Here is a 26889-nt window from a genome sequence, read left to right as displayed (position 1 = left end):
CCTCCTTGGCTCGTGATGTCGCTCTCCCAATGGACAAGGTGACATGAGTTCCCAGCCCCACCCAGGCTTGTACAGACCAGCATGTGGTTATTGCACAAGCCCTTCCTTGTGACTAGCCAAAAATGACACAGAGCAGAGAGTTCTCTTGGGAGCCCTTCTGCTCTTCTGTCTACTTTGGCTCTCCGTAGAAAGACATGATCTGAAAGACATGGAGCAGCATCTGCATGGAGGGAAGGCATGAAGTGGGTCCCTCAAGCTTCTGTCTTAGGTCCCGTAGTCCTCAACATTTTCCTCAATGATTTAAGTGGGAGAGAGAAGGAATACTCATGGCGACAGGAAGGCCATCCGGCCATTAAACACTCTGCTGGCCCCATTCAGTTGCTCAGACTCCACCCCGCAAGGGATTATGGGGTCCTTAAAAGATTATGATGATAAGGGAAGTAGGAAAAGGAAAGGGGAAGAGGAAGGAAGGAAGGTAGAGAAAGGAGGGAGGGTGAAAAGTAAAGGGAAAATAGGGTGGTGATAATACAAAGTAGGCGTACAGCAGGGGTGTCCAAACTTGGGAACTTTAAGACTTGTGGACTTCAACTCCCAGAATTCCCCAGCTGGCTGGGGAATTCTGGGAGTTGAAGTCCACAAGTCTTAAAGTTCCCAAGTTTGGACACCCCTGGCGTACAGGATGGTAGGAAAAGCAACCTGGGGTGTATATTTCAGCTTTTCATATTGAAGAACAAACACACAAAAGTGATAAAGATAAATACGAACAATAACTATGTGAATGTGTACCTGTAACTATATATAAGAGAATAAAAATAAAACTTTTTATTTAAAAAAAGATTATGATGATAGAAGGAATACTCATCAAACTTGCAGATGACATCAAGCTGGTGAGCAATAGCCAACACTTCAGGCCCAAGATCCAGAAGGGTCTTGACAGACTTGAGCATTCGATCCTATCCAACAAAATGCAATTCCGTGGTAGAAAAGGGAGGTTTGATACTTAGGCAAGAAAAGCCACATGCCCAGGTACAGAATAGGTGGTGCCTGGCTCAACAGCAGTAACTGAGAGGGGTCTAGGCGTCCTAGTAGGCCACCATTTGAGCCAGCAGTGTATTGCAACTGCGAAGAAGGCTACAAAGTCCTAGATTGCACCAAGATGACAGGAAAGGGTAGTATTTATACTGCCTTAGTAAGGCCACACTTGGCGTACTGAGCCCAATTCCGGTCACCATGATACAAAGAAGGTGTTGAGGCTGTAGAAAGGTTGCAGGAAAGAGCAACAAGGATGATAAGGGGCTCTGATGGCTAAACCGTGTGACGGACAGGTGGGGGAACTACCGTATTTTTCGGAGTATAAGACACACCTTTTTCCCCTCTAAAAGAGGGTGAAAATTTGGGTGCATCTTATACACTGAATGTAGCCCCCACCCACCCACCGGCCCCAACCCTTTGGCCTCTGCCTCCCAGCAATTTACCTCTTTGCAGCAAACGGGGGCTTGCGGAGGCTTCAATAAGCTATAGCCATCCCTGCAGCCTGTAACAGCTGATGATCGGGAGAAACTGAAAGTGAAACTTGCTGTTTGCTCCAGGTGGCAAATTGCTGGGAGGCAGATTTTTTTTTCTTGTGCTAATCAGGCTGTTTGCTGCGAGGAGGTAAGTCAACAACTATAAATGCCTATAGAATGTTCAAATTATTAGACTTATTTTTTAAAGACTGCTTTATTATTATTCTAGACAACTTAACCAAATGAAGAAGCTTTTTAAAATAAATGCTTGATCTGAAGAGGCCCAGTGCTATTGTACCTTCTTTTAAATAGCAGAGAATAATGTATACTTCCAGAAAGCCCCATCAATTTTAACAGCATCTGTACAAGTATAGTCTGAAATGTTACACTACAAGCAGTGTATATTGTCTTGTACTGTTTGTTGCAAGGAGGCAAATTATTGGGAGGCAGAAGCAGATATTTTCCCCTTGTTTTCCTCCTGAAAATCTAGGTGCGTCTTATACTTCCGAGCGTCTTATACTCCGAAAAATACAGTAGGTGTGTCTAGCCCAGTGATGGCAAACCTTTTCGGCACCAAGTCCCCAAACTGGAATGCATGTGTGTGCATCAGAGCACTGGAAACCTAAAGACCAGCTGGCTGGCGCACGCATGCCTGTTTTTTGGCTGTTTTGGGGGGCTGTTTTCAGGCTGGTTTTTGGGCTGAAAATGGCCCTGAAAATGGCTTGGGTTTTTTTTGGCCTTTTGGGCCATTTTCCAGGCTGTTTTCAAGCTGTTTTCTGGTACTCGGGCACCCACAAAGACTAGCTAGAAACAATGTGCAGCAGAAATCAGAAGAGCAGCTGGTGACGGCATGCGTGCCACAAAGAGGGCTCTGCGTGCCACCTCTGGCACGTGTGTCACAGGTTCTCCATCACGGGTCTAGCCTAATGAGAAGGTTTAGGGGTGACATGGTAGCTCTTCCAGTCCTTGAGGGGCTCTCACAGAGAAAGGAGATGGTCAGCTTATTCTCCAAAGCACCTCAGGGCAGAACAAGAAGTAACAGATGGAAGCTTAACAAAGGGAGATCCAACCTTGAACTAAGGAGAAATTGCCTGACTGAGAGCAATTAATCAGTGGAACGGCTTCCGTCCAGAAGTTGTTAATGTTCCATCCCTAGAGGTTTTCAAGAAGAACAGCCATTTGTCTGGAATAGTTATAGTGTCTCCTTGAGCCAGGGGGTTGGACTAGAAGATCCCCAAGGTCCCTTCCAACTCTGTTATTCTGTATTTTGTATTCTATTCTTTTCCCCGTCCTAGAACAACACACTATTTTTTCAATGTGGGGACTACTCCAGTATCGTCCACCAATGATAGGCTTCTGGATTTATTTAGTACCCTTGTGGGCTCTGAAAGTGAGGGAGAATTGTAAGGAGAAATGTGTCCTTCAGATGAAGCATTGAAATTCAGGCTGGGTGTTTGGTGCCCTCTAGTGAGTGAGAATAGCAGAGTTTGAAGGGACCTTGGAGGTCTTCTAGTCCAACGCCTTGCTGGCGCAGTGTTTAGAATGCATTTTAGCCACTGTCTATCCATTGCAGGATGGAGGCCTCTTCTGCATGTTTTCAACCCAGGCGGTCCCGAGTTTTCTTTTGCCAGTTGCATACTTGCTGGTGTTGTCTCTCCATCTGGTTGGGCCCCTTTCATGGATGCTTTTAGTCAAGGGGGATCCAGTCTATGACTGCCTTGCTCCACCTGCCCTCAGTTCTTCTTGCTATGTGACCATTTCCATTCTTTGACTCTTTTTTTAAATTATTTTTTAAACACAAATATCATATTGGCAACATTTCCACATCGTTAAGCCTCCCTTTTACCCTTTTTATCCATACATGTATACCTTTATACACACACACACACACACACACACACACACACACATTTTTCATCTACTCATATGGTATTTACTCTTTCAATGTACTTATTTCTATACAATATATCTTATATCATTCTATGTACATATATTTCTCTTATAATTCTTATTCTGTGCTATTTTATTTGCAATCTATCTTATATTTTCCCCCCTCTTGCTAATTATGCTGTTTTCTGATTTCTGATCTTTTCTGATTTATTAATCTTTTCCTCCTTTATTGCTTTCTTATTCTTTGCCTCTTTCCTCTAGCCATTTGTATCATAAATTCCATACTAAGTAATACTCAGGTTCTTCTTTGTCTTTTATTTCTTTTATAAGTCTGTCCATTTCAGCGCATTCTAATATTTTTTTTATATCACATTTTCTTCTGTTGGTGTATTTTTGTTTTTCCAGTTTGTGCATATGTGATTCTTGCTGCAGTTATTACATGTAATATTTTTTAATATTTTTCTCATAATCCCCTGTAATTATCCCTAATAGAAATAGTTCTGGTTTTAGTTCTATTGGTGGCTCAATTTTTTGACTCTCTTGATGGCATCGTATGCTTCCGTTTGTTCCCTAATACATGGGCAGGTCTTTCTATCTTCTCTTGTGATGCCGAGCATGGCTCTTTCCATGGCTCTTCGTGCTTTTGTATCGATGATGAGGTTAGTGCCCATGTTTCGGTGGCCTATGTTAGAGCAGGTAGCACATACTGATTGAAAACATTTCTCTTCAGGCAAAGGGACAGGTTGTCCTTGAAAATTATGCTTAGTTTGCCAAATGCCTGCCAACAACTTTTAATATGTTGTTCAATTTCCCGTACCACCTTTATTGTTTTCCTGTATTGTATCATGAAGAATACAGTATTGCAGGCTAATTCTGCTGACTGCCAGCAGTTCGGCAGTTCGATTCTCAGCAGCTCCAGATTGACTCATCCTTCCATCCCAGATTGTTGGGCTCAATATACTGACTCTGTAACCCACTTAGAGAGGACTGTGAAGCACCGTGAAGTGTTATTGCTAAGCAAATATATCTCCTCATTAGATAAACAAACAGCTGCTTTTCTCCTCCCCAGGAAACTCCGCTGGCACAGCTTCCAGAACTCCCACCGGCCCAGCTTAAATTCGGCCTCATTAGAGATCAACCGCCAGTCAGCAGCTCAGCTCAGCCTCCTCCAGAAGTGCTCCCTTCTCCACCTCACATCCATCGTGGAGAAATTCTCCATTCCCCACAAGCAGTCATGGGCCTGGTAAGTCCATGAGGACAGGAGGGTCTTCAGGCCACAGTGGGTGGGTCAGCAACCGGTTGCCTCTCCTTAGGAGCTGAGGGGCAACTGAAGGGAGGTGTTGAAGAACATGGCATTGACATGTCCTCCTTCTGGATGGGCTTCCGTTCCATACATGTTGGCCTCTCTCTTCCATGTGAGGCTGCCTGTGGTTCAAGGTGGCTCACAGAATTGCCAAGTGAGAAGGCACCTCAGAGGTCTTCTTGTCTGACCCCCCTCCTTGAAATACGATTAGCTGAACAATTTTAGATAGATCCAGCTTTGATTTGAAGCCCTGCATCTCATGAGACAACCTATTCCGTGGGTTTTTATAGTCAATATAGTCTTTATAATATGTAAAATCTACTTCTCTCTGGTGTCAACTGTTGGTTCTCTGGGCAAACACAGTAAATTCACTCCTTATTCTAAAGATTTGCTACAAATTCTCAGTTGTCTTTTTGGAGACAAAACAGACCCAGATCTTTTAATAACTCCTCGTAAAATGTGGTTTCCACTTTCCCTTCTCTGAACTGGTTCCAGTTGGTCAGGGTCCTTTTAAGAGCGGAGCACACAATAGTCCAGTTGTTGCACAGACGCCATTTGACTCGTTCAGATCTTGACCCAGAGAATGACTAAATTCTGTCCGCATGATGCACCAAATGGAGGGGCTAGTGTGTCACATGGGCATGAAAACTCTAAGCAACGAAGGGCACAGAAAGCCCCAGAATTGTTTGAGGCGCAATTGCTCTCTTTTGATTAGAGACGATCATTTCTCTATTCCACCAGCTGGACATGAAGAACTTTATGTGGCCCTGTCAAAATGGGACTTACTCCGTTTCCTTAAGTAGGACATTTCTTAAATGAATAGAATAAATAAAAGAGAAATGAGCTACTATTTCTCTTAAGCCATTGTGCAGGACCGATTAACATTTAATTATAGAAATCTTTAGTTACCGAAGGCAAAGTTTCACATGCTTTTGCCAGACACAAATAGGTAGCTTTGGATAATTTTCAATAAAGAAATGAATGCATTTTGTTTTTGACCAATTTATCTAACTAGGTTCTATATATTTCATTTTAAGCCTTGTGTGGAAAACAGATCCCATCTGGAGGTCATATTTATGCAGGAATGGGGCTCTACTGAAGTTGGGTGTCCCATACATTTAAAAAGATAAATAACATTGAAAATGTTTTCAGCGTTACAGCTGGGGTGTCCGACCGTGGCGATTTTAAGAGCTGGACTTCCGCTCTCAGAATTCCCCAGCCAGATCTAGCCTCCTAAGTCACACTCTCTTCTCTGACAGGACTGTGCCCAAGTTCATGAAGAGGAGCAAGCTCCCAAACTACAGGGGCAAGATGGTCTTTGGAGTCCCCTTGATTGTCAGTGTCCAAAGGACAGGACAGCCCCTGCCCCAGAGCATCCAGCAGGCCATGCGCTATATCCGAAGCCGGTGCCTGGACCAGGTAAGGAAACATTCACACATGAGCCCTCATTTCTCGCTGGGCCTAAGACAACCCCGGGGGTGGGGGTGGGGGCGGAGGAAGACATGAGTAGACAGATGAAACGTATTCGAATATTAGTCGTTTGGGCTGGTAGTTAGGTTGCTGGTTTGAGCTCCGAGCCTGGCAATTGGGTTGCAAACATTTCATCACCATTCGAGGAGACATTGTCAGTGCGCTTTGAATGGTGCTCCTCTGTCAGAACACCAGCCTTTAAATACCATTTTGTGTGTGTGATGCAAATTGGTGTGGATGTTGTTTGTTCGTCTACTTCTGAGTCGTGGTCTGACATTGGACTGTTTGATTGGCTGGCTGTTGTTGCCGAGGCATGGTCTTTGGTTTTAAGTACCGTCTGTGTGATGTAAATTAATGTTGTTTGTTTGGCTACTCCTGAGCCTTGGTCTGAGTGGTGAATGCCTTTTTTTGTTTAAATGCTGTCTTCGGCTTTGCGGTTGGCGCACTTCTTTCGTTGTCAGCGATTGGTAGTTTGGATCGATGTTAATATATCTGTTTATTGACTTCTTGGTGGAAAACTGGGCTTCAAGGATTTCTCTTTCTCTCCGTGACTTCGCCTGGGTTACAACTGGGGTCCCGGTTAGATCAAATTTGTGTCATTTTGAGTCTTCATGGACGGACATGAGAGACACTGTAGTGCAGAGGTGTCCAACTCGATTTCACTGAGGGCCGCATCAGGGTTGTGTTTGACCTCGGGGTGGGCGTGGCCGGGGTCAGCGTGGCCAGCTCGACATCACTTGTGTCAGGGGCACCTGTGGTGGACCGGATGGAGCTGGAGGGATCCATTTTCTCCAGCGGAGGAAGGCGAGACCAGGGAGAGGGTCAAACCCTTGTCCTCCAGAGGAGCCTTGCTGTCTGCTGGTGGTCAAATGCTAAGGTAGGACTTTCTTTCCTTCTTCCTTCCTTCCTTCCTTCTCTTTTTCCTTCCCTCTTCCTCCTCCTTTCTTCTTCCTTTCTTCCTTGCTCTCTTCCCATCTTTTTCTTTGTCTTTCCTCTTTCCTTTTCTCCTTTCCTGTCCCTTCTTGCAGGCTCCAATGCAAAAGGGGAAACAATTCTCCTTTTGTTTTGCTTTTAGTTTGTTTCGCTAGCCCTCTGCCAGCGAAAACAGCACGGCCCCCCCAGGCCCCATTTTCAGCCTGAATGGCCTCCTGCAGCCCTCGTGCTCGGCCCTCCCAAGCTCCATTTTCATTGGCAGAGGCACTGCGGGCCGGTCCTTCACTGTTTCCAGGGTGGCTCTGCAGGCCTTGAGTTTGACACCCTTGCTGTAATGGGTCATGTGTAGACACAATTCAAAGTGCACTGATGATGTCTCCCTGAATGGTGATGAAACATTTGCAACCCAATTGCCAAACTCGGAGCTCAAACCAACAACCTAAAGAGGAGGTTGTTGAGGAAGATCTAATCCGGGTGATGATGGAGCACAAGCTCTAATCCGGCAGAGGATTAGAGGCAGATCTAATCCGGTGATGATGGAGCACAAACTCCCATGCAGTAGAGGAGCAGAGGTGGGTGGGAGAACAGAGGGAAGACCTGTTGATGCATATTCTGGATCCCCTGAGATTTATAGATGATCCCGTCTGAAAGCCAATTTTGCACAGACAGGACCAAAGCATTGTTAAATGGGAAGATGGAAAGAGAGCAGGAAGCTGAAGAAATACGACTCTGTTGATATATTTGTGTTTTTCCCCCCTCTGTTGGGGCTCATTTCTAATTTCCTTGGCATTTCTTCTTTCTTAAGGCCTGCAGCCAGTGCTAAATAGTTCTCGACCTATGACCACAATTGAGCCCAAGATTTTTGCTGCTAAGTGAGACAGTTGTAGGGTGGGTTTTGCCCCATTTTGCTACCTTTCTTGCCACTGGTGTTGGGTGGGTTGCTGCAGGTGTTAGATTGGTGATGCGGTTGTTGAATGAATCTCAACTTCGACTTATCAAAGGGTTGCAAGGTTGGATAGTGTGACACCCCCCTCCCTGGGACACTGCAATTGTCATGGATGTGAACCTGTTTCCGGGCATCCAGGTTATGACCATGTGACCACAGGGATGCCAGGTGTTTGTGGGTATGAAAACCGGTTGTGAGTCCTTTTTGTCCGTGCCGTTGTGGCATTGAACACTCACTAAACTATTGTACATCAAGGACTACCTATAACAGGGGTGTCCAAACTTGGGAACTTTAAGACTTGTGGACTTCAACTCCCAGAATTCCCCAGCCAGCTATGCTGGCTGGGGAATTCTGGGAGTTGAATTCCACAAGTCTTAAAGTTCCCAGGTTTGGACACCCCTGACCTATAACACCCTTCTCATGTAAATGTATTAGCGCATTCCCGGTATGAAAATTGGTTCTCTTCATACCGATGCTGGATTCTCTAGCCTGGGTTTCAGACTAGAATCATTGAGTTCAAATTACAAGAAAGTAGATTCAGGACTGAGAGGAAAGATCAACCTAGAATTAAGGAGAAATTTCCTGAGAATTAGAACAATTAATCAGTGGAATTACTTGTTTTAGGCTTCTTCTCTCCTTGATTAATTGTTTCTTGTCTGCCCTTCTTATGCTGGTTGGCCCCCTCTTCCATTTAGTATATTTTTATTGTTTTTACATTTAAAATAGTGCAACACAGCAAAGCCATTATGGCCATACAATCACAGTATATACACATAATCTCATCCATTTGCTGTCAGCCTACTTCATACATTATCTATCCTTCTATCCAATCATATTATTTACAATTTGATCCAGTCTTGCCACCTTGTCTTATACTAATAACAAAATCTGTTCCAAACTTCATAATATTCTGACTCGCCCTTATTTTTTAATTCTAGAGTGAGCCTATCTGCTTCTGCACAGGCCAAATTTTTCCTAATTATGTCTAACTGGTGGGATACTTTCTTTTTTCCAATATTGTACATAAGTTATTTGCGCCGCAGTTAATACATGGATAATTAGATAGATCACATCTTTCTTGTACCCCTCCGATATTATGACTAGGAGGACAATTTCTGGTTTGAACAGAATTTGATCTCCCATCATTTGTTCCAGCCATGATTGTATCATTTTCCAATATCTTTTTGCCTCATTGCGTATTCACCACATATGGAAAAAGGTGCCTGGTGTTTTTTTGCACTTCCAACAATTTGGGAGTTGGCCCCCTCTTCTTTGCGGGAGACCCTCAAATATCGGAACACAGCTATCACAGCTAGTCGTTCTTTTCACTAGATTAAACATGCCCAATTCCTGCAACCGTTCTTCGTATGTTTTACCCTCCAGCCCCCGTTTTCGTTGCTCTTCTCTGCACTCTTTCCAGAATCTCAACATCTTTTTTATATTGTGGTCACCAAAATGGGATTCAGTGTTCCAATTGTGGTCTTACTAAAGCTTTATAAAGTAAATATAAAGTGGTATTAACACTTCACATAATCTTGATTCTATCCCTCTGTTAATGCAGCCTAGGACTGCATCGGCTTGTTTGGCAGCTGAGGCACACGGCTGGCTCATATTTAAGTGTTTGACTACTAGGATTCCAAGATTCCTCTATCAGTTACTTCTCTTGAGCTATTTTGTACCTGTACATTTGGTTTTTCATGGACAATCACTTAGATATGAGCCAACAGTTTGTCAGCAGCTCCATCACTGCAGGCTTTTAAGAAGAGACTGGACAGCCACTTGCCTGAAATGGGTCTCCTGTTTGAACAGTGGGTTGGACTAGAAGACCTCCAAGGTCCCTTCCAACATTGTTATTCTGTTAAGTGTAAGACCTTACTTTTCCCTTCCTTTTAAATGTCATTTTATTCAATAGGATCGAGTGCTCAAATGTTTCGAGATCCTTCTGAATCTTGAGCCTATCTTCTGGGGTTTTGGCGATCCCTGCCACTAGTTGGCAGAGTTTTGGACTCACCCAAGTTCCCTTATGAGGTGAAGCTGCCATTTAATCAGCTGGGGCTTCTGACTTGGAGCACATTGGTTGAGTTGCACATATTCTGTGGCTCCACTCTCCTCTGGTAGCCTCCTGTGCACAGAAGCTCTTACATCCGGAGTTGTCCACCTGCCTGATATCTCTTTCCTGCACAGGTTGGCATTTTTCGCAAATCTGGTGTAAAGTCCCGGATCCAGAACCTCAGGCAGATGAGTGAAGCCTCTCCTGATTATGTGAATTATGAAGGGCAATCAGCCTATGATGTGGCTGACCTGTTGAAGCAGTACTTCCGTGATCTGCCAGAGCCGGTCTTCACCGCCAAGCTAACAGAGACATTTCTGCAGATATACCAGTGTGAGTAGGGGCGGTGGGTGGTGGGGGTGGAGGAGGAGGGGGAGGAGAAGCAAGAGACCCATGATTTGGAATTTTAGCTGACTGCCTATTGGGCTGGAGGCAGTCTATAAGAAAATAACCTTGGCTAAAAGGTTGCTCTGTATCTCGTAGGGAGATATCGGAGCAACCTTAGCCCCCGCCCTCCTGGGCATAACCTTAAAGGGACAGGCTGCAGAAGCTCTGCTGTGAATGGAGGGAGAAACATTCCAATTGGATGGTGGGTCAAACGGCCGGAAGGGCTGAGTGAGCCGCTGGAAGACGTGAGTGGCGACCGGGTGACCAGGTGGGCGTTGGCAGAGCCACCAAGGATTTTTGTTACCGGTTTGGAGAACTGGTGCCAATCGTCCCTGCTGGTTTGGCCAAACCGGGCCAAACTGGGAGGATTTCACCCCTGCCTCACACCTAGATACATGCAACTGGACCCCTTTTGTTGATCGTAGGGCCAAAAGGCAGGCTGGACTCTGGCTTGTATCTCATCTCTTTCCTCCCTTCTGCAGCTCTGGTGCTGCTAGTTTTACTGCACTACCAGCTGGGGAAAGCATGGTCATCCCACAGATGGATTCAGTGGATGGGTTTTGCCCACCTCACTAGAAACCCCCCCCCCTGTTGATTTGTTGGTTGAATATCCAAATGTATGAAGAATTGGAAGCAGCTTTTTTATTTTCAAGATATACTCAATAGAGTGAAAGATCTGCCAATAAGCTGGGCACAGTCTCAGCAACCAGAGATAGAAACAGAAATGGGATTTCTCTCCTGGGGAGGGATGGGAAGTCCTCCGTCTGGATCTGAAGAGCATAGCAGGGCTCAGCGGGGCCGGACTGGACCGTGTCCCCTGCAGAGTCCAAAGTGATGCTAGCAAGTTTCCACTGCTGTTCGTCTTTAGTGCCCCACAACACAGATACTGATGTTTGTTTCCCGAACTTTCCAGTTGTGGCCAAAGAGCAGAGGCTGCAAGCTGTCCAGGCCGCCATCATGTTAATGCCGGATGAGAACCGGGAGGTTTTGCAGACGCTGCTCTATTTTCTCAGCGATGTTGCCTCTTCCGAGGAGAACCAGATGACGGTGGGGAACCTGGCCGTGTGCTTAGCCCCCTCCATTTTTCACCTCAACGTCTCCAAGAAAGAGAGCACTTCTCCAAGGTAAGGTGATGTCTCCCAGTGACAGGTCAGATCCCTTGGTCAGATCTTTGTTGCCTGATGCTCAAACCCCAGGTGGATGGAGCCTGAGAGATTGACTATTTCAGAACTGCAGCAGGTTTTTATCAAAGTTTTACAAAAACATAAGGAGGGAAGGAAGGAAGGAAGGAAGGAAGGAAGGAAGGAAGGAAGGAAGGAAGGAAGGAAGGAAGGAAGGAAGGAAGGAAGGAAACTTTCCATTTCCTTTGCAGCAAATATGAGTACATTTACAAAATTCTTTCTTACTCTATGGTTTTTTTAAAAAAAGACCCCCACTTTCTACTATTACCCACCAGCACCAGTCTTTGGAGGCTGTATGCATTGAAGAAATAGTTTATAAAGAGAATAAGACTGTTGCATTCCATTTCCCACAGAATGGGATCACTCCCCATGGCCAACTCACTTTGGTCAACTCACCGTGGCCATATGTGCTCTGGCCAAACCTGACACAGCCACCTGGCCGCAGCCAATTCCCCAAGGGCAATTCCACGCAGGATAAATCCGTGTGATAGATATTACCTGCCACCGTTTCTTCGATGTTATTTCTATTGACAAAAATGGAAATAATGTAAAACAGGGATGTTAAACTTAAGGCCTGGGGGTTGGATTTGGCCTGCGGGGTAGTTCGATCTGGCCTGCAGGCCACTCCGGAAACAGTGAAGTTCCAGCCAACGGTGCTTCTGCCAGTGAAAACAGGCTCCTGAGCTCCATTTTTGGCTGCAATGGCCTCCTGCAACCCTCTGCCAGTGAAAACGGAGCTCAAGAGGGCCGTGTCTTTTGTATTCCCTAGCAGAGGGCTGCAGGAGGCCATCGCAGCCGAAAACGGAGCTCGAGAGCCTGTTTTCGCTGGCAGAGCATTCGGGCCACCACAGGCACCTCCAACAGGTGTGACATCGAGCTGGCCACACCAGTGGTGGGTTCCGGATCCCGTTGCAACCAATATGGTGTAACAGGGCCGGGTGTCCACCACATGCATGTTTGCAGCTTGTACACAGCCCGCGATACTTTAGCTGCTCAGTGGAGCATCATGCAGGAGCCGTACACTCCGTGTGCTTGCGCAGAATCACCGATCGGCTAAAATACAGTTATGGAGGGTGGGCGGGTGGGTGGGCCCTCTGCAGCACCATACCGGAACGGTACCTGATGCTCCCAGCAGGCACCGGTACACCTATACTGGGGCACACCAGTCATATCCCACCACTCAGCCACACCCACCCCGTCCCCCCGAGGTCAAACCCAACCCTGATGCTGCCCTCAATGAAATCAAGTTCGACACCCCGGATGTAGTAGAAGCAGTGGCGGATAACATTTCTCACACTGCGTTACCCCATGTGGATTTCCCACAGCAAATTATCCCGCAGTAAGTTGACTAGACCAAGATGGCCGTGAGACCTGGAAGCTGCACCCATCTGGCTGTGGCAAGTTAGGCCCTCATTCTCCATAGTTGCAGAGCCCTTCCCTGTTTGGAAAGCAGGGTCACTTTCTGCTGACTACCAGAGTTTTCATGCTGAGCTTCTACAGTCTCTATTATGTTTTCCTAAAAGAGAGAGAGAAAGAAAAGGTCTATTATTTGAGAGCTTTGCGCTGAAAGGCCCCCTGAATGTGTGTTAATCATTTTTTATATGAATTAAAAACAGAAATCCATAGCTGTGCAACCTTAATGAGGCCAAACTGACATTTATCATAGTTATAAGCCAGAAGCCTCCAAACTTGGCCACTTTAAGACTGGTGGATTTCAATTCCCAGAATTCTCCAGCCAGCTATGCTGAAGGTGAAGTCCGCCAGTCTTAAAGGGGCCATGTTTGGGGACCCTTGTTATAAGATGATGGGGGTTATCAGAGTTTTCCTTAGGTTCAACACTTAGAATCCTGGAAAAATAAGAATAAAAAGTGGCGGTGGGCATTGACGCAGACCCCATCCGCTGGTGACCCTGGTGGAAGTTTCATTGTGGGCTTGTCAGGCCTCTGGGCCAAACCTGGGAGAAGAGAACGTCTCCCGAGACACACACACCCCATTGTTGACTGTGGCTAGAATGGCTCGACCACTGGCGCCGACGGTTCTGACTCCTCTTTGTCCCCTCCTGGCAGGTCGATTCACAGGAGGGGCACTGTGGGGAAACCAGAGCAGAAGGAGCTGAACGAGAACATGGCTGCCACCCAAGGCCTCTCCCACATGATTGACAACTGCAAGAAGCTGTTCCAGGTGCCACTTGCTTGCTTTCCTCCTTCTGCTCAGGAGCATGCCAAAAGCCTGTGCACAGGTGACAGCCTGTGCATGCGCACATACCCATAATGCAATGTGCGCACTACTCCCCACGCATCCTATTCTCCCATGCATGCGCGCATGCCCCCCTCGTGTGTGCCCCGTGCTGTTGCGTGCATGACCATCCCCTGCGCTCCCCCCACCCCCCTGTACATGTGTGCATGACCACCAGTGCTCTCCCGTGAATGCACACAGAACCCCCCCATCCCCTGCATGCACACACATCTCCTGCATGCGCCCCACCCCCCATGCACGCATGGCAGAACCCAAAAACCAGCTGGCCGGCGGGCAGTGCAAGTGCATGCATGGTGGAGCTGAGCTGGGGCGACGGCTCACATGCCTGCAGAGAGGGCACGGGATGCCACGCATGCCATAAGTTCCCCATCATGGGTCACGACAGTCACTTCTCTGAAGTAGTATAGTTTCTCCTGCTTGAGCAGGGAGCTGGACTAGAAGACCTCCAAGGTCCCTTTCAGCTCATTCATTCTATTCTTCCAATAGTGCCCAATGTAACGAAATCCCTGCTTCTTGCAGCTGATCCTCCTCTTCTCTTTGCTTCCACTTTTCCCAGCACCAACCATCCCCATTTTTCTTTGTCTTTTAATGACCCCATAATCCCTTGCATCAGGTGGACTAGGGGCAACTGAATGGAGCAGAGCATTTACTGGCTGGACGCTCTTCCTGTCACCAGTGCAGAGTTTTCGGCAGACAATTCCCCTATTTTTCGGAGTATAAGACGCACCTTTTCCCCTCAAAATAGAGAGTGAAAATCTGGGTGTGTCTTATACATTGAATACAGCATTTTTGGCCTCCCGAAACCCTGTGCCCTTCACAAAAATGGTCGTGCAGAGGGTTTGGGAGGCCTGCAAAATGCTTCTGGGGCCTGGGCAGGGCTGTTTTTTGCTCGTTTCCCCCCCCCCCCCAGCTCCCCAGGAACACTCTATAAGCCTCCTAAAGACTATGCATGCCTTTTTTTCACAAGAAAACAAGCTGCTTTTGGGAGGTCTGCAGAGGGCAAAAACTTTTTGTTTAAATTTGCCTCTTCAAAATCTTAATGCGTCTTATACTCTGAAAAATACAGTACTCATTGTGCCCAGAGAGAGAAATATCTACCTCTACCTAGGATCGAACTCACAGCCTCCTGATCGTGAGGCGAGAGCTCCACCTCTAGGCCACCGTACCGCTCCCACTGGCCATCCCCATCCTCTATTAAAAACAGCGAGCAGCAGAAGGCTCTGGAGAGGGAGAGCTTTGCCCTTTGGTGTAAGCAGATGTTTGTCTTCATTTGTAGACTCACTCAAAGGATCCTCTTCCTTTCTCCAGATCCCCCAAGAGATGATCCTGCAGCTCAGCAGCTCCTACCTGTTGGCTGACGCTCAGCCGCTCTCCTTACCTGAGCTGATGGAGGAAAACCTGCAAGGAGAGATCCAGGATTCCCACCCAGTCTTGGAGGCCAGCATTCAAGGCCTGCTGAAGGAGTCATCCGAACGCTTCAAAGGCTGGATCGGCATGCTTGGCCCCCAAAACACGGAGCTCTCATGCAAGAAGGTAAGAGGGGGGGTGGGCAAGGGAAGCCTTACAGCCGCTTTTCGAGTTATTGATGTACCCCCTGGGCAACCATTAGACTGTTTTTCTAGGTAGCCATCCATAATAGTTGTGCGTCTGTCTGAGGATGATTTTCCTGTTGTTTCATCATTCGTTGGTAGGCAAAAATGCATCTTTGGGTAACTTTTAATACCAAGGCAAACCTTTTGCCAACATCCTGAATATGAGCCAGCAGCCAAAAAAGCTAATACAGTCCTGGGTTGTATAAACAGAGGCATAGAAATCAACATCACGTGAAGTATTAGTACCGCTTTATAAAACCCTAACAAGGCCACACCTGGAATGCAGCATCCAGTTTTGGTCACACATTACACAAAAGATGCTGAGACTTTGGGAAAAGTTCAGAGAAGATGATCAAAGGCCTGGAGACCCAAACATATGAAGAACGGCTCCAGGATTTGAGTTTGGCTAGTCTAAAGAAAAGAAGAATTAGGGGTGACATGATAGCCTTATTCCAGTATTTGAGGGGTTGCCACAAAGAAGAAGGAGATCAATTTATTCTCCAAAGCCCCAGAAGGCAGGACAAGAAGCAATGCATGGGAAGTAATCAAGGAGAGAAGCAACCTGGAATTAAGGAGAAACTTCCTAGGAATGAGGACAATTAACACATGGAACAGCTTGCCACCAGAAATCGTGGGCGTTCCATCACTGGAGGTTTTTAAGAAGAGACTAGACAGTCGCTTATCTGAAATGGTATGGGGCCTCCTGCTTGAGCAGGGGGCTGGACTAGAAGACCTCTAAGGTCCCTTCCAGCCCATTCATTTTATTCTAGTCTTTGGTTCTGTGTTTTGGCCACAGTGGGAAACTCCTTTGCCATCTCCTTCCTCCGTGACATCGTAAAAGAGAAGAAAGAGGAGTTTCTCTGCACCCCAACTGAAGTGGGGCTGGAGGAGGGCAGAAAGAGCAACCCTCACTGAAAGGGAAGATGCTCTCAGCAACAGCCGAGGGTGAGGACACACACTGGCCCTGGGGTGCCAAAGCTTAGGGGTGCCAGGGCCGCCTCGCCTTCCAAATCATTCTAAAAATGCCAATCTCCACATTGCGGGAGGTGGCACCATGAAACAGTCAGGCCCAGGGGAACATACGTATTCTCTTCGAGTCTTCACATAGTCTGAATCCACCTTTGTCCTGTCCAAGGCCAAACACCAATAAAAACACACAAGATGTGATTGAAACCTTCACTGTTGGTCCTTTTGAAACAGGTTCTCAGTGACAGGAAGTGTCAGGATTCAGGTTAATGTCAGCGCTCCAAATAGCATCCAAAAAATAAATCAGAGTCCAAGGCAAAATATTGCTCAAAGTTCCAGTTTTTTTTAAATAAAGTTTTTTATTTTTTCATTTTCATAACAAATAACCACATGTATACTATTACATAACCAACGTCATATTATATTGTTAAACGTTTACATCAATTCATCTTACCACCAACTCCCAAAAACAGTTATTGGCTCTACTGCTCTCCATACCCCATATTTGTACCCTATGCATCACTTTCTTCTCCCTCTCTCCTCCTCCCTACCTCCTTTCTTCCCTCTGTGGTCCTTCTCTTCTCTACTTCCCCTTCCTCTCTCCTTCTCCTCTCTTTAGGCTTCCTCTGCGTGAGTAGAGTTCACGTTTTGAGTAAAGTCAGTCTCAGGGTTCCAAATAGCATCTAAAAGTAAATCATCAGAGTCCAAGGCAAAGTATTGTTCAAAATTTATTAAAAGAGCCACGTTGGCACATCTGGGAAAACCTGAATCTGAAAGCTTCCCGGTTTTCCCCACCCCGTTGAAAGTTCAAGATCTTGCCCCCACACCCACAAGTCCATCCCATGGTCCAATCTCCCACTGCCATGCAGGCAGCTTTTACCCATCCAGTTCCGGTCAGGTGCAGAGATGCGAAGACAAAGGATGACCTTGGCTTTCTAGAAAGAATTTTGTTATGGCTACATAGCATCTAACTCCGTACAATCCCTCCTCCCATTTTCCCACGTAGAAAACGCATAGTAGAATAACAGAAAGTGTGGAAGGTCAAAGATCCAAAAGAAAAGATGCTGCAGGCCTGTTCCACCTTTGCCCACAGGTCCTCCATCCCAGTCCACGCGGAGTGAAGAGGGTGGAATAACTTGTGCCAGGAGGCCTTCTTTGCCACAGCTGCCCCAAACCTGCAGGAATGGCTCATGGGGCACACACAGGCCCTTGGTGGGATGATGAGGGCTTTGTAATGCCAGCATAGGCATGGGCATTCTGCTTGCAGTTCCAAATGAAGAGGAACCCAATTCTTGGAGAAAGTAAATGCAGAGATTGACCGGGTGGGTGCCTGATGTGGGCATTTGTGTGCGTGTGTATTCATTTATTTCCAAACTTGATTTCCTATCTACCAAACCCTCAAAGTGTAACAGGAAAAGATGGCCCAAAAGATGTCTTATTTTCTGGAATGGCAGAAAAATGCAGAGAGAGAGAAATGAGCATTCCCTCTTTCTAATCAGGAGCTGAGGGGACATACATTTATTTGTTTATTTTGCCCAGGACTCCGGCTGGTTTACAACAACATCATAGAAATATAAAATGGAATTAAGACAAAAAGTTAGAACATACACGGTAAAACTGAAATTCGGAGTTAAAAATGCTGGAGGTGTGACAAGGCAGAAGAGCCCCTCGAGCCCCCAGCCACCCCCCTTCTAATTGGCAGACCCAGTCTTAACACACTTCTAGAAGGCAGAAGGTGTGGGCTGCCTCACCTCTGGAGCCAGATGTTACAAAGGGTGGGGCAGCAGTAGAGAAGGCCCTCCTGACAAGGGATGGCTTGGCAGCATTCAAAGATGATGGCCTTCAGGGAATGGGTGATGGCTCTGCCACTGGGACTCTGCCTGGTCCCAAGCAGAGGTGGGATTCAGCAGGTTCTGGCCGGTTCTGGAGAACCGGTAGCAGAAGTTTTGAGTAGTTTGGAGAACCGGTAAATCCCATCTCTGGCTGGCCCCGCCCCTCCAGAGTCCCAGCTGATCGGGAGGGAATGGGGATTTTGCAGTATCCTTCCCCTGCCACGCCCACCAAGCCACGCCCACAGAACCGGTAGTAGAAAAAATTTGAATCCCACCCCTGACCCTAAAGCAATAACAATGTTGTCAGGTTCCAAAGAGTTAATGAAAACAGCCAAACACAGAGACAGTTTGAAAATGCAGTTTATCTTCCTCCGGCACGAACTGACCAACAAAGCAATGTATAAGCAATAAGGCAATGAATAAATTGTCAGAGCTGACATCCGGTGCACCCCACCATCTTTTATAGTTACTTGGTAATTAGGCTAAACCCCACCCCCACCCGTGCACACCCATCACCTCGTGACCCAGAGTGAAAACCACCCGGCAATCTATCATGGATTGTTCTCGGTCAGTTCTCAGTTCTGGAATGTTCTCGGTGGAAACCTCCTGGATGTCAGTCGTGAAAAATTATGTAGAGTTCTCAGCTGGACTGCTTGTGGAGGAGGGAGATCTCCACCTGGTAAGTACGGGTCTTGGCAGCTGTCCCAGTGTTCTCCGGAGCTGACAAACGTCTTTGTGATATGCAGGTGGAGGATGGGCATCCTCTGCGACTCTGGAAGGTCTCCACAGAAGTGGCCGCACCACCCCACGTGGTGCTCAAGCGGATTCTCAGGGAGCGCCACTTTTGGGATGAGGACCTGCTGCAGGGCCACGTGGTGGAGGCCCTGGACAAGAACACCGAAGTCTACCATTATGTGACGGATAGCATGGCTCCCCACCCACGGCGGGACTTTGTGGTTCTCAGGTGAGGAACTCTAGAGGGGAAAACTCCGTGAACCAACACCGTGTCCCATCTCCGGGTCTTTGATCCCATTGCTTCCTGCACTAATCCTTTGCCTAGATCTTTTTAGCTGCAGTGGAGGGAGCCCTCTTCTGCCTTTGGGAAGCAACCGAGAGTTTCTGGGCTTCGTTTTGGAGCCTTTCTTTGCTCTCTCTCGTTTCCAGGTTCGTGCCACTTTTCTCAATTTTGGGTGGAAGTGATTAGAAGTGGCTGTGAGATGCAGCCCTGCTCTGCTGCTTCTCTCTCAGGTAGCTCCACATAGTTTGGGCTCATCGCATAGTGTCCCAGCCAGAGGTGGGATTCAGCAACTTCTGACCAGTTCTAGAGAATCAGTAGCAGAAATTTTGAGTAGTTTGGAGAACCGGTAAATACCATCATTGACTGGTTCTGTCCCCATCTATTCTCTGCCCCCTGAGTGATCAGGAGGGAATGGAGATTTTGTAGTATCCTTCCCCTGGAGTGGGAAGGGAATGGAGATTTTTCAGTATCCTTCCCCTGGAGTGAGGTGGGAATTGAGATTTTGCAGTATCCTTCCCCTGGAGTGGGGAGGAAATTGAGATTTTGCAGTAATCTTGCCCTGGAGTGAGGTGGGAATGGAGATTTTGCAGTATCCTTCCCCTGGAGTGAGGAGGGAATGGAGATTTTGCAGTATCCTTCCCCTGGAGTGGGGAGGGAATGGGGATTTTGCAGTATCCTTCCCCTGGAGTGGGGAGGGAATGGGGATTTTGCAGTATCCTTCCCCTGGAGTGGGGAGGGAATGGGGATTTTGCAGTATCCTTCCCCTGGAGTGGGGAGGAAATTGAGATTTTGCAGTATCCTTCCCTTGGAGTGGGGAGGGAATCGGGATTTTGCAGTATCCTTCCCCTGGAGTGGGGAGGAAATTGAGATTTTGCAGTATCCTTCCCCTGCCTCGCCCACTAAGCCACACCATGCCCTTCAAGCCACTCCCACAGAACCAGTAGTAAATAATAATAATCCCACTACCTGTCCCAGCTCTCATGTGCCTGCTAATTGTTTAAAATTTGCTATTTAAGCCTGTTCCTCTCTGGAAACAAAGCCCTTCTTTTCCCCCCTCTCAGAATTGCCACCTAGTTTTTCAGTGCTTCTGCGATATAAGTGGTGAGCAGGCTCCAGCCAGGTTGATATTCAGCCTAGGTTGGTTGAAAGTTAGACTCAGAGCTTCAGTTTTAGTTGAAAAGGTGACTCTTTAGTATCAAAACTGGAGCGAAGCCTCCTAATTTTGTGCTCAACTGTCAAGCAAATTTAGTGCTGGCAATCATTCTGGCCTTTGCCGGGTTCTGTCTGTCCTCTGAGCCAAAAGCAAGCCACCTGGCCTCTACCCAAGATCTGTTCTTGCCTGAGGACCCCAGCTCCTCTCCCATCAGTTGCTTCATTGGGTAGCCTCTTAAGACTGGAAGGAGCAGGCAGCTTTAGTCCTACCTGAGCCAAGCTCACCTTTTCCAGGTCGTGGCGGACAGACCTACCCCGCGGGAGTTGCCTCCTGGTCTCCTTCTCTTTGGAGCATCAGAAGTTGCCACTGGAAGCTGGAGTCAGGGCCACGGTGCTCACCTCCCAGTACCTGATGGAGCCTTGTGGAACAGGACACTCCAGGGTGATTCACATCTGCCAAACTGATCTCCGGTAAGAATCCCAGCCAGTTGTCCTACGTTTAATGGCAGGGAGGTGGGCATCCCGTTGACCTCTACCCGCATAAAAGGGTTGAGCCTTCAGCAACACAACAAGCCAAGACCCTTCCAATTTGCTTAGCCAAGAGAATTTCTCAGTCCAAAGGCTGGCAGTTTCATTGTAGGCCTGACAGGGCTTCTCCAAGCTGCTGCTATCCAGATGTGCTGTTTTCAGTGTTGCAGTTCCTACACTGGCTAGCTATTATTGAAGTTGAGTTCTGAGAGCAACAGATTGGAGAATATTGTTTCCACCCCAGAGACAAAAAATACCTTCAGCTAAACCTGTTGCTTTTCTGTCAAATCTTGAAATGTGGGGAAATCTTGCTATGCACAAATATTTCCCCAAGATAACCTAATTCAAAGCAAGACCAGGTTTTTGCAACTTAATTTGATTGTAGTAAACTTAGATTTCCTCTTTTAATATTTTGTTTCTGCTTATCTTGGGCAATAAAAGATAAAACACAACCTTACCTTCCCCTGCCCCACATTGCTCCTGGGGTTCCAGATGATTGAGTTTGTTTGGGTTCTGGATCCCATTTATGCTTGCAGGAAGGGAACGCTTGGCCTGAGTGCTGAGACTCTAGAAAGGGTGCAGAGAAAAGCAACAAAGAAGATCAGAGTGCGAGAGGCTAAAACATGAAGAACGGTTACAGGAGTTTGGATATGTCAAGTCTAGTGAGAAGAAGGACTTGGGGGGACAGGATAGCAGTCTTCCAATATCTCAGGGGTTGCAACAAAGAAGAGGGAGTCGAGCTATTCTCTAAGGCACCAGAAGGCAGGACAAGAAGCAATGGGTGGAAACTAATCAAAGAGAAAACCAACCTAGAAATAAGGAGAAATTTCCTGACAGTTAGAAAAATTAACCGGTGGAACGGCTTGCCACCAGAGGTTGTGGGAGCTCCATCACTGGAGGCTTTTAAGAAGAGATTGGACAGCCATTTGTCTAAAATGGTATCGTGCCTCCTGCTTGAGCAGGGGGTTGGCCTACAAGGTCTCCAAGATCCTTTCCATCTCCATTATTCTGTTGCTAATTCCCTGCTTTTGTTGCACTTCCAGAGGGAGGTCTCCAGACTGGTACAACAAGGTCTTTGGCCATCTCTGTGCTATGGAGCTGGCCAGGATTCGCGATTCTTTCCCAGTGTTCAATCCGTGTGGACCAGAAACCAAGATCTGAAGGAGGCCACCAGATGGGTAGACTTCAAGTTGGAGCAAAATGTTGGAATCGATCCTTTGTTTCGTGGAGTGCACCCTCCTCCAGCCTTTAATATTCCCTTTCCTTCGTTGGTTCAAGGAACATGAGAGCTAAGCTTTCCTAACCCGGCATGTTCCTGTGTTATGATTCAGCAACATGATCCAGAGGTTAAGCCTTGTGCTAGGGGTTGCTTCTCCATAAATTGTCTCCAGGGTTAGAAGAATTCTTTCCACACCCTTTACCAAAAGGCACAATTGTGAAGAAGCGCCTGAGCTGCTCCCTGCTTTGGGGCTCCCAGTTTGCCTCTGGCTGAGGACAAGATGATAGATAATCTGGTCTGATCCTGCAAAACATCTCCTGACCTTCTGGGGAGTCTATTAATCCACCTAAGTCAGGGGAAATCAGTTTTGAAAGCCCTTTAAAAGATTACCATATTTCTCAGAGTATAAGACGCACCTTTTTCCCTCAAAAAAGAAGGTGAAAATCTGGGTGCGTCTTATACACTGAATACAACATTTTTGGCTGACCGAAACCCCGCCCCCTTTGCAAAAATGGACGTGCAGAGGATTTGGGAGGCTTGCAAAGTGCTTCTGAGGGCTGGGGAGGACAAAAAAGAGCAAAAAAGGGGGCATTTTTGCCCCCCACCCAACCCCCAGTAGCACTCTAAAAGCCTCCCAAAGCTTTGCATGCCCTTTTTGTTTGTGGGTTGGGGTTTTTTGCAAAAAACAAGGCGTGCAGAGAATTTGGGAGGCCTGCAGAGGGCAAAAACTTTTTCTTTAAATGTACCTCTTCAAAATCATGGTGGGTCTTATACTCCGGTGTGTCTTATAGTCCAAAAAATACAGTAGTCTGCTTTGTTAAGGGCTGTCCTCAGATGTAGCAGTCATGGTGTTTATTGAACCAGGTTTTGGGTTCAGGATTGACTGGATTTGTCCAAATCACTTTCCTGCAACGTATGAAAAATATCCTAATCTGGTTTGAGAGGGTTGGGAATTGGGGGATCAGTATTAGGACTCGGCACAAAATATAGGGAGTCCTCAATTTACAACAGTTCATTTAATGCAGGGGTGTCCAAACTTGGGAACTTTAAGACTTGTGGACTTCAACTCCCAGCTCTGCTGGCTGGGGAATTCTGGGAGTTGAAGTCCACAAGTCTTAAAGTTCCCAAGTTTGGACACCCCTGATTTAATGACTGTTTGAAGTTACAACGGCACTGAAAATGTGACCATTTTTCACACTTATGACCACTGCAGCCTCCCCATGATCATGTGATTTACATTCGGATGCTTGGCAACTGACTCACAATTATGACGGTTACACTGTCGCAGGGACATGGGATCCCCCCCTCCCCCCCTTTTGCGACCGTCTGACAAGCAAAGTCGATGGGGAAAACCATATTCAATTAACAGACTAATTTAAGAACTGCATTGATTCACAACAAATGTGGCGAGAATGGTCATAAACTGGGGCAAAACTCACTTAACCCATGTCTCCCTTAGCCACATAAATCTTGGGCTCAATTATGGTCATAAGTTGAGGACTACCTGTCCCTCCCTGGGGCTTTTTAATTGCAATCACTGTTTCCTTAGCAGGTAGGTGTACCTGTGTGGTAGCAGAGGGTGGAGGTGGAATGAAGTCGAAGGTGACAAACGGTTCTCATGTTGAAGCATGAAGTGGTCTTGGAGAAAGGAGAGGAGAGCCATGGGTGCCAGAGGCACTTCAGCAAGTGGGAAGTTTTTAATGCTGCACTTGGCAGAGAAACAGGGATGGAGCGCGTGTATGAAAAAGAGCCAGAGAAAAATGTGGAAGTGATGGATTATAGACTGATAACAATCGATAAAAAGCAAGACGGATCTCGCATTCAGAGGGAGATGGAAAGAGCTGCATACTATCAAAGACTTCAGAACATTGAAGAGGAGAAAGGAGAGGACTTAGCAGAGAAGGTCACAGAGATCCTCCCAGTGGCCACAGAAATGTGTAAGGAAGAGATTCTAGGTGGAATGGACGAAACATTTAGAGTACATACAACATATGCAATTAGAAATAACTTGCCCAGAGTGGTACATGTAAGATTTATCAAGAAAACCCTAAAAAATGAAATACTGCAAGCGTCAAGAAGTACTACAATAAAATACAAGTCTAGAGAGATACTGACTTCCCTCTCTTCAGCGGTTTAAGGCCAAAAGGGACTGAAATTATTCCAGACCTTTGTCTTCTTTTGCTTAAGTGGAGGGAACGCTCTTTTCTCCAGGACTCTGTCAGCTGACGAGAATTCCCCAGGAATTAATAAGAATCAAGACAATGGAGGAAAAGTTTGGAATTCCCAGACCTCCTGCTTCTTTTTCCTTCGGCACAATGGAAGGTTCAGTCCAGGTACCTCAATCAAGGCTCGCAGGTTGTGACACCACGTGAAATCTTTGGGTCTTAAAACCATCCCAGGGAATTGAGGGAAATCTCCACTGTTTTGTAGCTCACACTTCGTTGGATGGGGAGACGGAGGTCAGCCTTTAATGCTGCGGCTGGCAAAGAGAAAGATTAGGCAAGATTAGCCTGTCTGTTTATGATCCTGTTCATCTCGAGGGTTTCAGGACCTCCGTCCCTATGGTGGGAAGTAGGGCAACAGGGAAGGGATGGCACTGGAACCGCAGAATTCTCTGGGCTGCTGAGAAAGGAGGGAGAGGGAGAGCTTCCTTCAGGCTGGCCGCTCCGCTTCCCAGACTCAGCATGGGTGTCACGTTAGATTCACCTTGCGTAAGAGCACAAGTACAAGCCTGCATTTTGGAGAATTTGAGCATGAAGGAAGGGAAAGCCAAGTCGAGCCAAGAATTAAAGCAATTACTTTGGAAATGACTCTCAAAGAAGGAAGGGCCTGAGAAATACCCTGACTAGGTGGCTCAGTGTCTAAGGCACTGAGCTTGTCGATCAGAAAGGTCGGCAGTTTGGCGATTCAAATCCCTAGTACAGGTCTCCTGCGTGAGCAGGGGGTTGGACTAGATGACCTCCAAGTTCTCTCGCAACCCTGTTACTGTTTAAATACCATAGCCAGAGAGCATTCTGCAGTGTATGGAGAAGATGTGTTCTGTGTTTTGGAGATCTCCATGAGCAAGGGCACTGTATCATTTGTCCTCTCTTTATCCACTTAGCCAATCTCCTGATCTGCCAGGACCTCCTTTTCTGTACTTCCTCTTAGATGCTGCCAAGGCCCATGGCAGGGGGGAGGGGAGAGACACAAAGGGAGGAAACATTACTTTTAACAGTAATCTGCAAATAATTCAGCAAAAACCACTGGCCACACCAGTGAATGCATCTTAAATCCCCTCTGGCCACTTGAGTGAAATGGCAGCTTGGGCTGCTCCAAATTCTCAGAAACAAACCAGTCAAAGAAAAGACTGACCACGACCAGCCCTTCTGAATCCATCCACTCCACATCCAAGGCCATCCTCCGAAGGGGATGAAGCTACTAATCTTGAAGTCGGTTGGATGAGTCCCCAAATGCTCAGAAGCTGCTATTAGGTGGTCTGGAAGAGGAAGGAAGAGCCTTCCACCTCTAAAAGCTACAGTACATGAGAAGGTAAAAGCTGGCTTAGATCTCCCAAACTCAGCAGGCCATACGAGAAAGGCCTTGCATCTCCTATCTCCAGGCTGTCCTCAAGAGTTATGTAGAGCAGGGTCTCCAACCCTGGCAACTTTAAGACTTGTGGACTTCAGTTCCCAGACTTCCTCAGCCAGCTTCGCTGGGAGTTAAGTCCACAAGTCTTAAAGTTGCCAAGGTTGGGGAGACCCCTGATGTAGAGGATTGACTTGAGTCCCCAAATTCTCCATCGCCATTTTGATCCTCTAATCCAGGGGTGTCCAAACTTGGGAACTTTAAGACTTGTGGACTTCAACTCCTAGAATTCCCCAGCCAGCCATGCTGGCTGGGGAATTCTGGGAGTTGAAGTCCACAAATCTTAAAGTTCCCAAGTTTGGACATCCCTGCTCTAATCGTTTCAAATGTACAGTTTGACCATGGTTAATCCTGGCCTGTAAGCATGCTGGTTTGTTCTTTAACCAGGGAGCCAGTTGATCAGACAGCCTTCCAATTGGAAGCAAGAAAACCTAATCTGTTAGAAATGTAGCTGGGTGTTTTACAGCTGATTCAGTGATTCTTGCCAGTTTCCTTATGGTAAGAACTTGAGTGGTTTATATGGTTAATTATTTACGGGACTATTATTTTTTAATCTTCATAAATGATATTTTTCCTAACTAACTGTAAATATTGTATAGTTGAAATATTAATTTAATATATAAAGAGTGAGAGAGAGCATGTGAAATGGATGTATTCTCAGTAAAAGCTGTTTTATATTTAATGAACGTTTTGTACAATTCTGCAGACGGATGAGGTCCCTCCTCTACTTGTATGACAAATAAAAACTAACAATTCCCAACAATTGGCTCAGAGACCATCTATCAAATCCTGAAGTGAAACGCCTGTGATTTTGTTTTTTATCTGACAATAGAGGGACACTTTGGATTTTAATTATATTTGGGGTTGAGTTGTGAAAACCAAAAAGTTCATTTATTTTTTCAAAATTTGCTCATTATTATTACATTAATCAAGACGAATGCTGAATGATTCCTGAAGGCCATGAGGTCAGAGTCAACAACACTGACCAAAGTATGGGTCGAAATGCTTTTGACTCTATTGAAATTATTCTTAAG

General features: G+C 46.6%; 1 protein-coding gene across 1 annotated transcript in view; it reads left to right on the top strand.

Annotated features, from left to right (window-relative positions):
* Positions 1-26610, top strand: part of STARD8 (StAR related lipid transfer domain containing 8) — a 33290-nt gene extending 6680 nt beyond the window's left edge. The window contains exons 3-11 of the mRNA XM_081963975.1: positions 4465-4638; positions 5958-6117; positions 10232-10430; positions 11398-11608; positions 13732-13846; positions 15230-15454; positions 19058-19275; positions 20776-20952; positions 22053-26610. Coding sequence (XP_081820101.1) covers positions 4465-4638; positions 5958-6117; positions 10232-10430; positions 11398-11608; positions 13732-13846; positions 15230-15454; positions 19058-19275; positions 20776-20952; positions 22053-22170 — 1597 coding nt within the window. The 3' untranslated portion in view covers positions 22171-26610. The remainder of the gene's footprint in view (positions 1-4464; positions 4639-5957; positions 6118-10231; positions 10431-11397; positions 11609-13731; positions 13847-15229; positions 15455-19057; positions 19276-20775; positions 20953-22052) is intronic.
* Positions 26611-26889: the final 279 nt, after the last annotated feature.

Source organism: Natrix helvetica, assembly GCF_964273705.1.
Source record: "Natrix helvetica genome assembly, chromosome: 11".
In the NCBI taxonomy this organism is placed as follows: domain Eukaryota; kingdom Metazoa; phylum Chordata; class Lepidosauria; order Squamata; family Natricidae; genus Natrix; species Natrix helvetica.
Note: the sequence above shows the minus strand (reverse complement) of the source record. Positions and strands in the feature narration are given on the sequence as shown.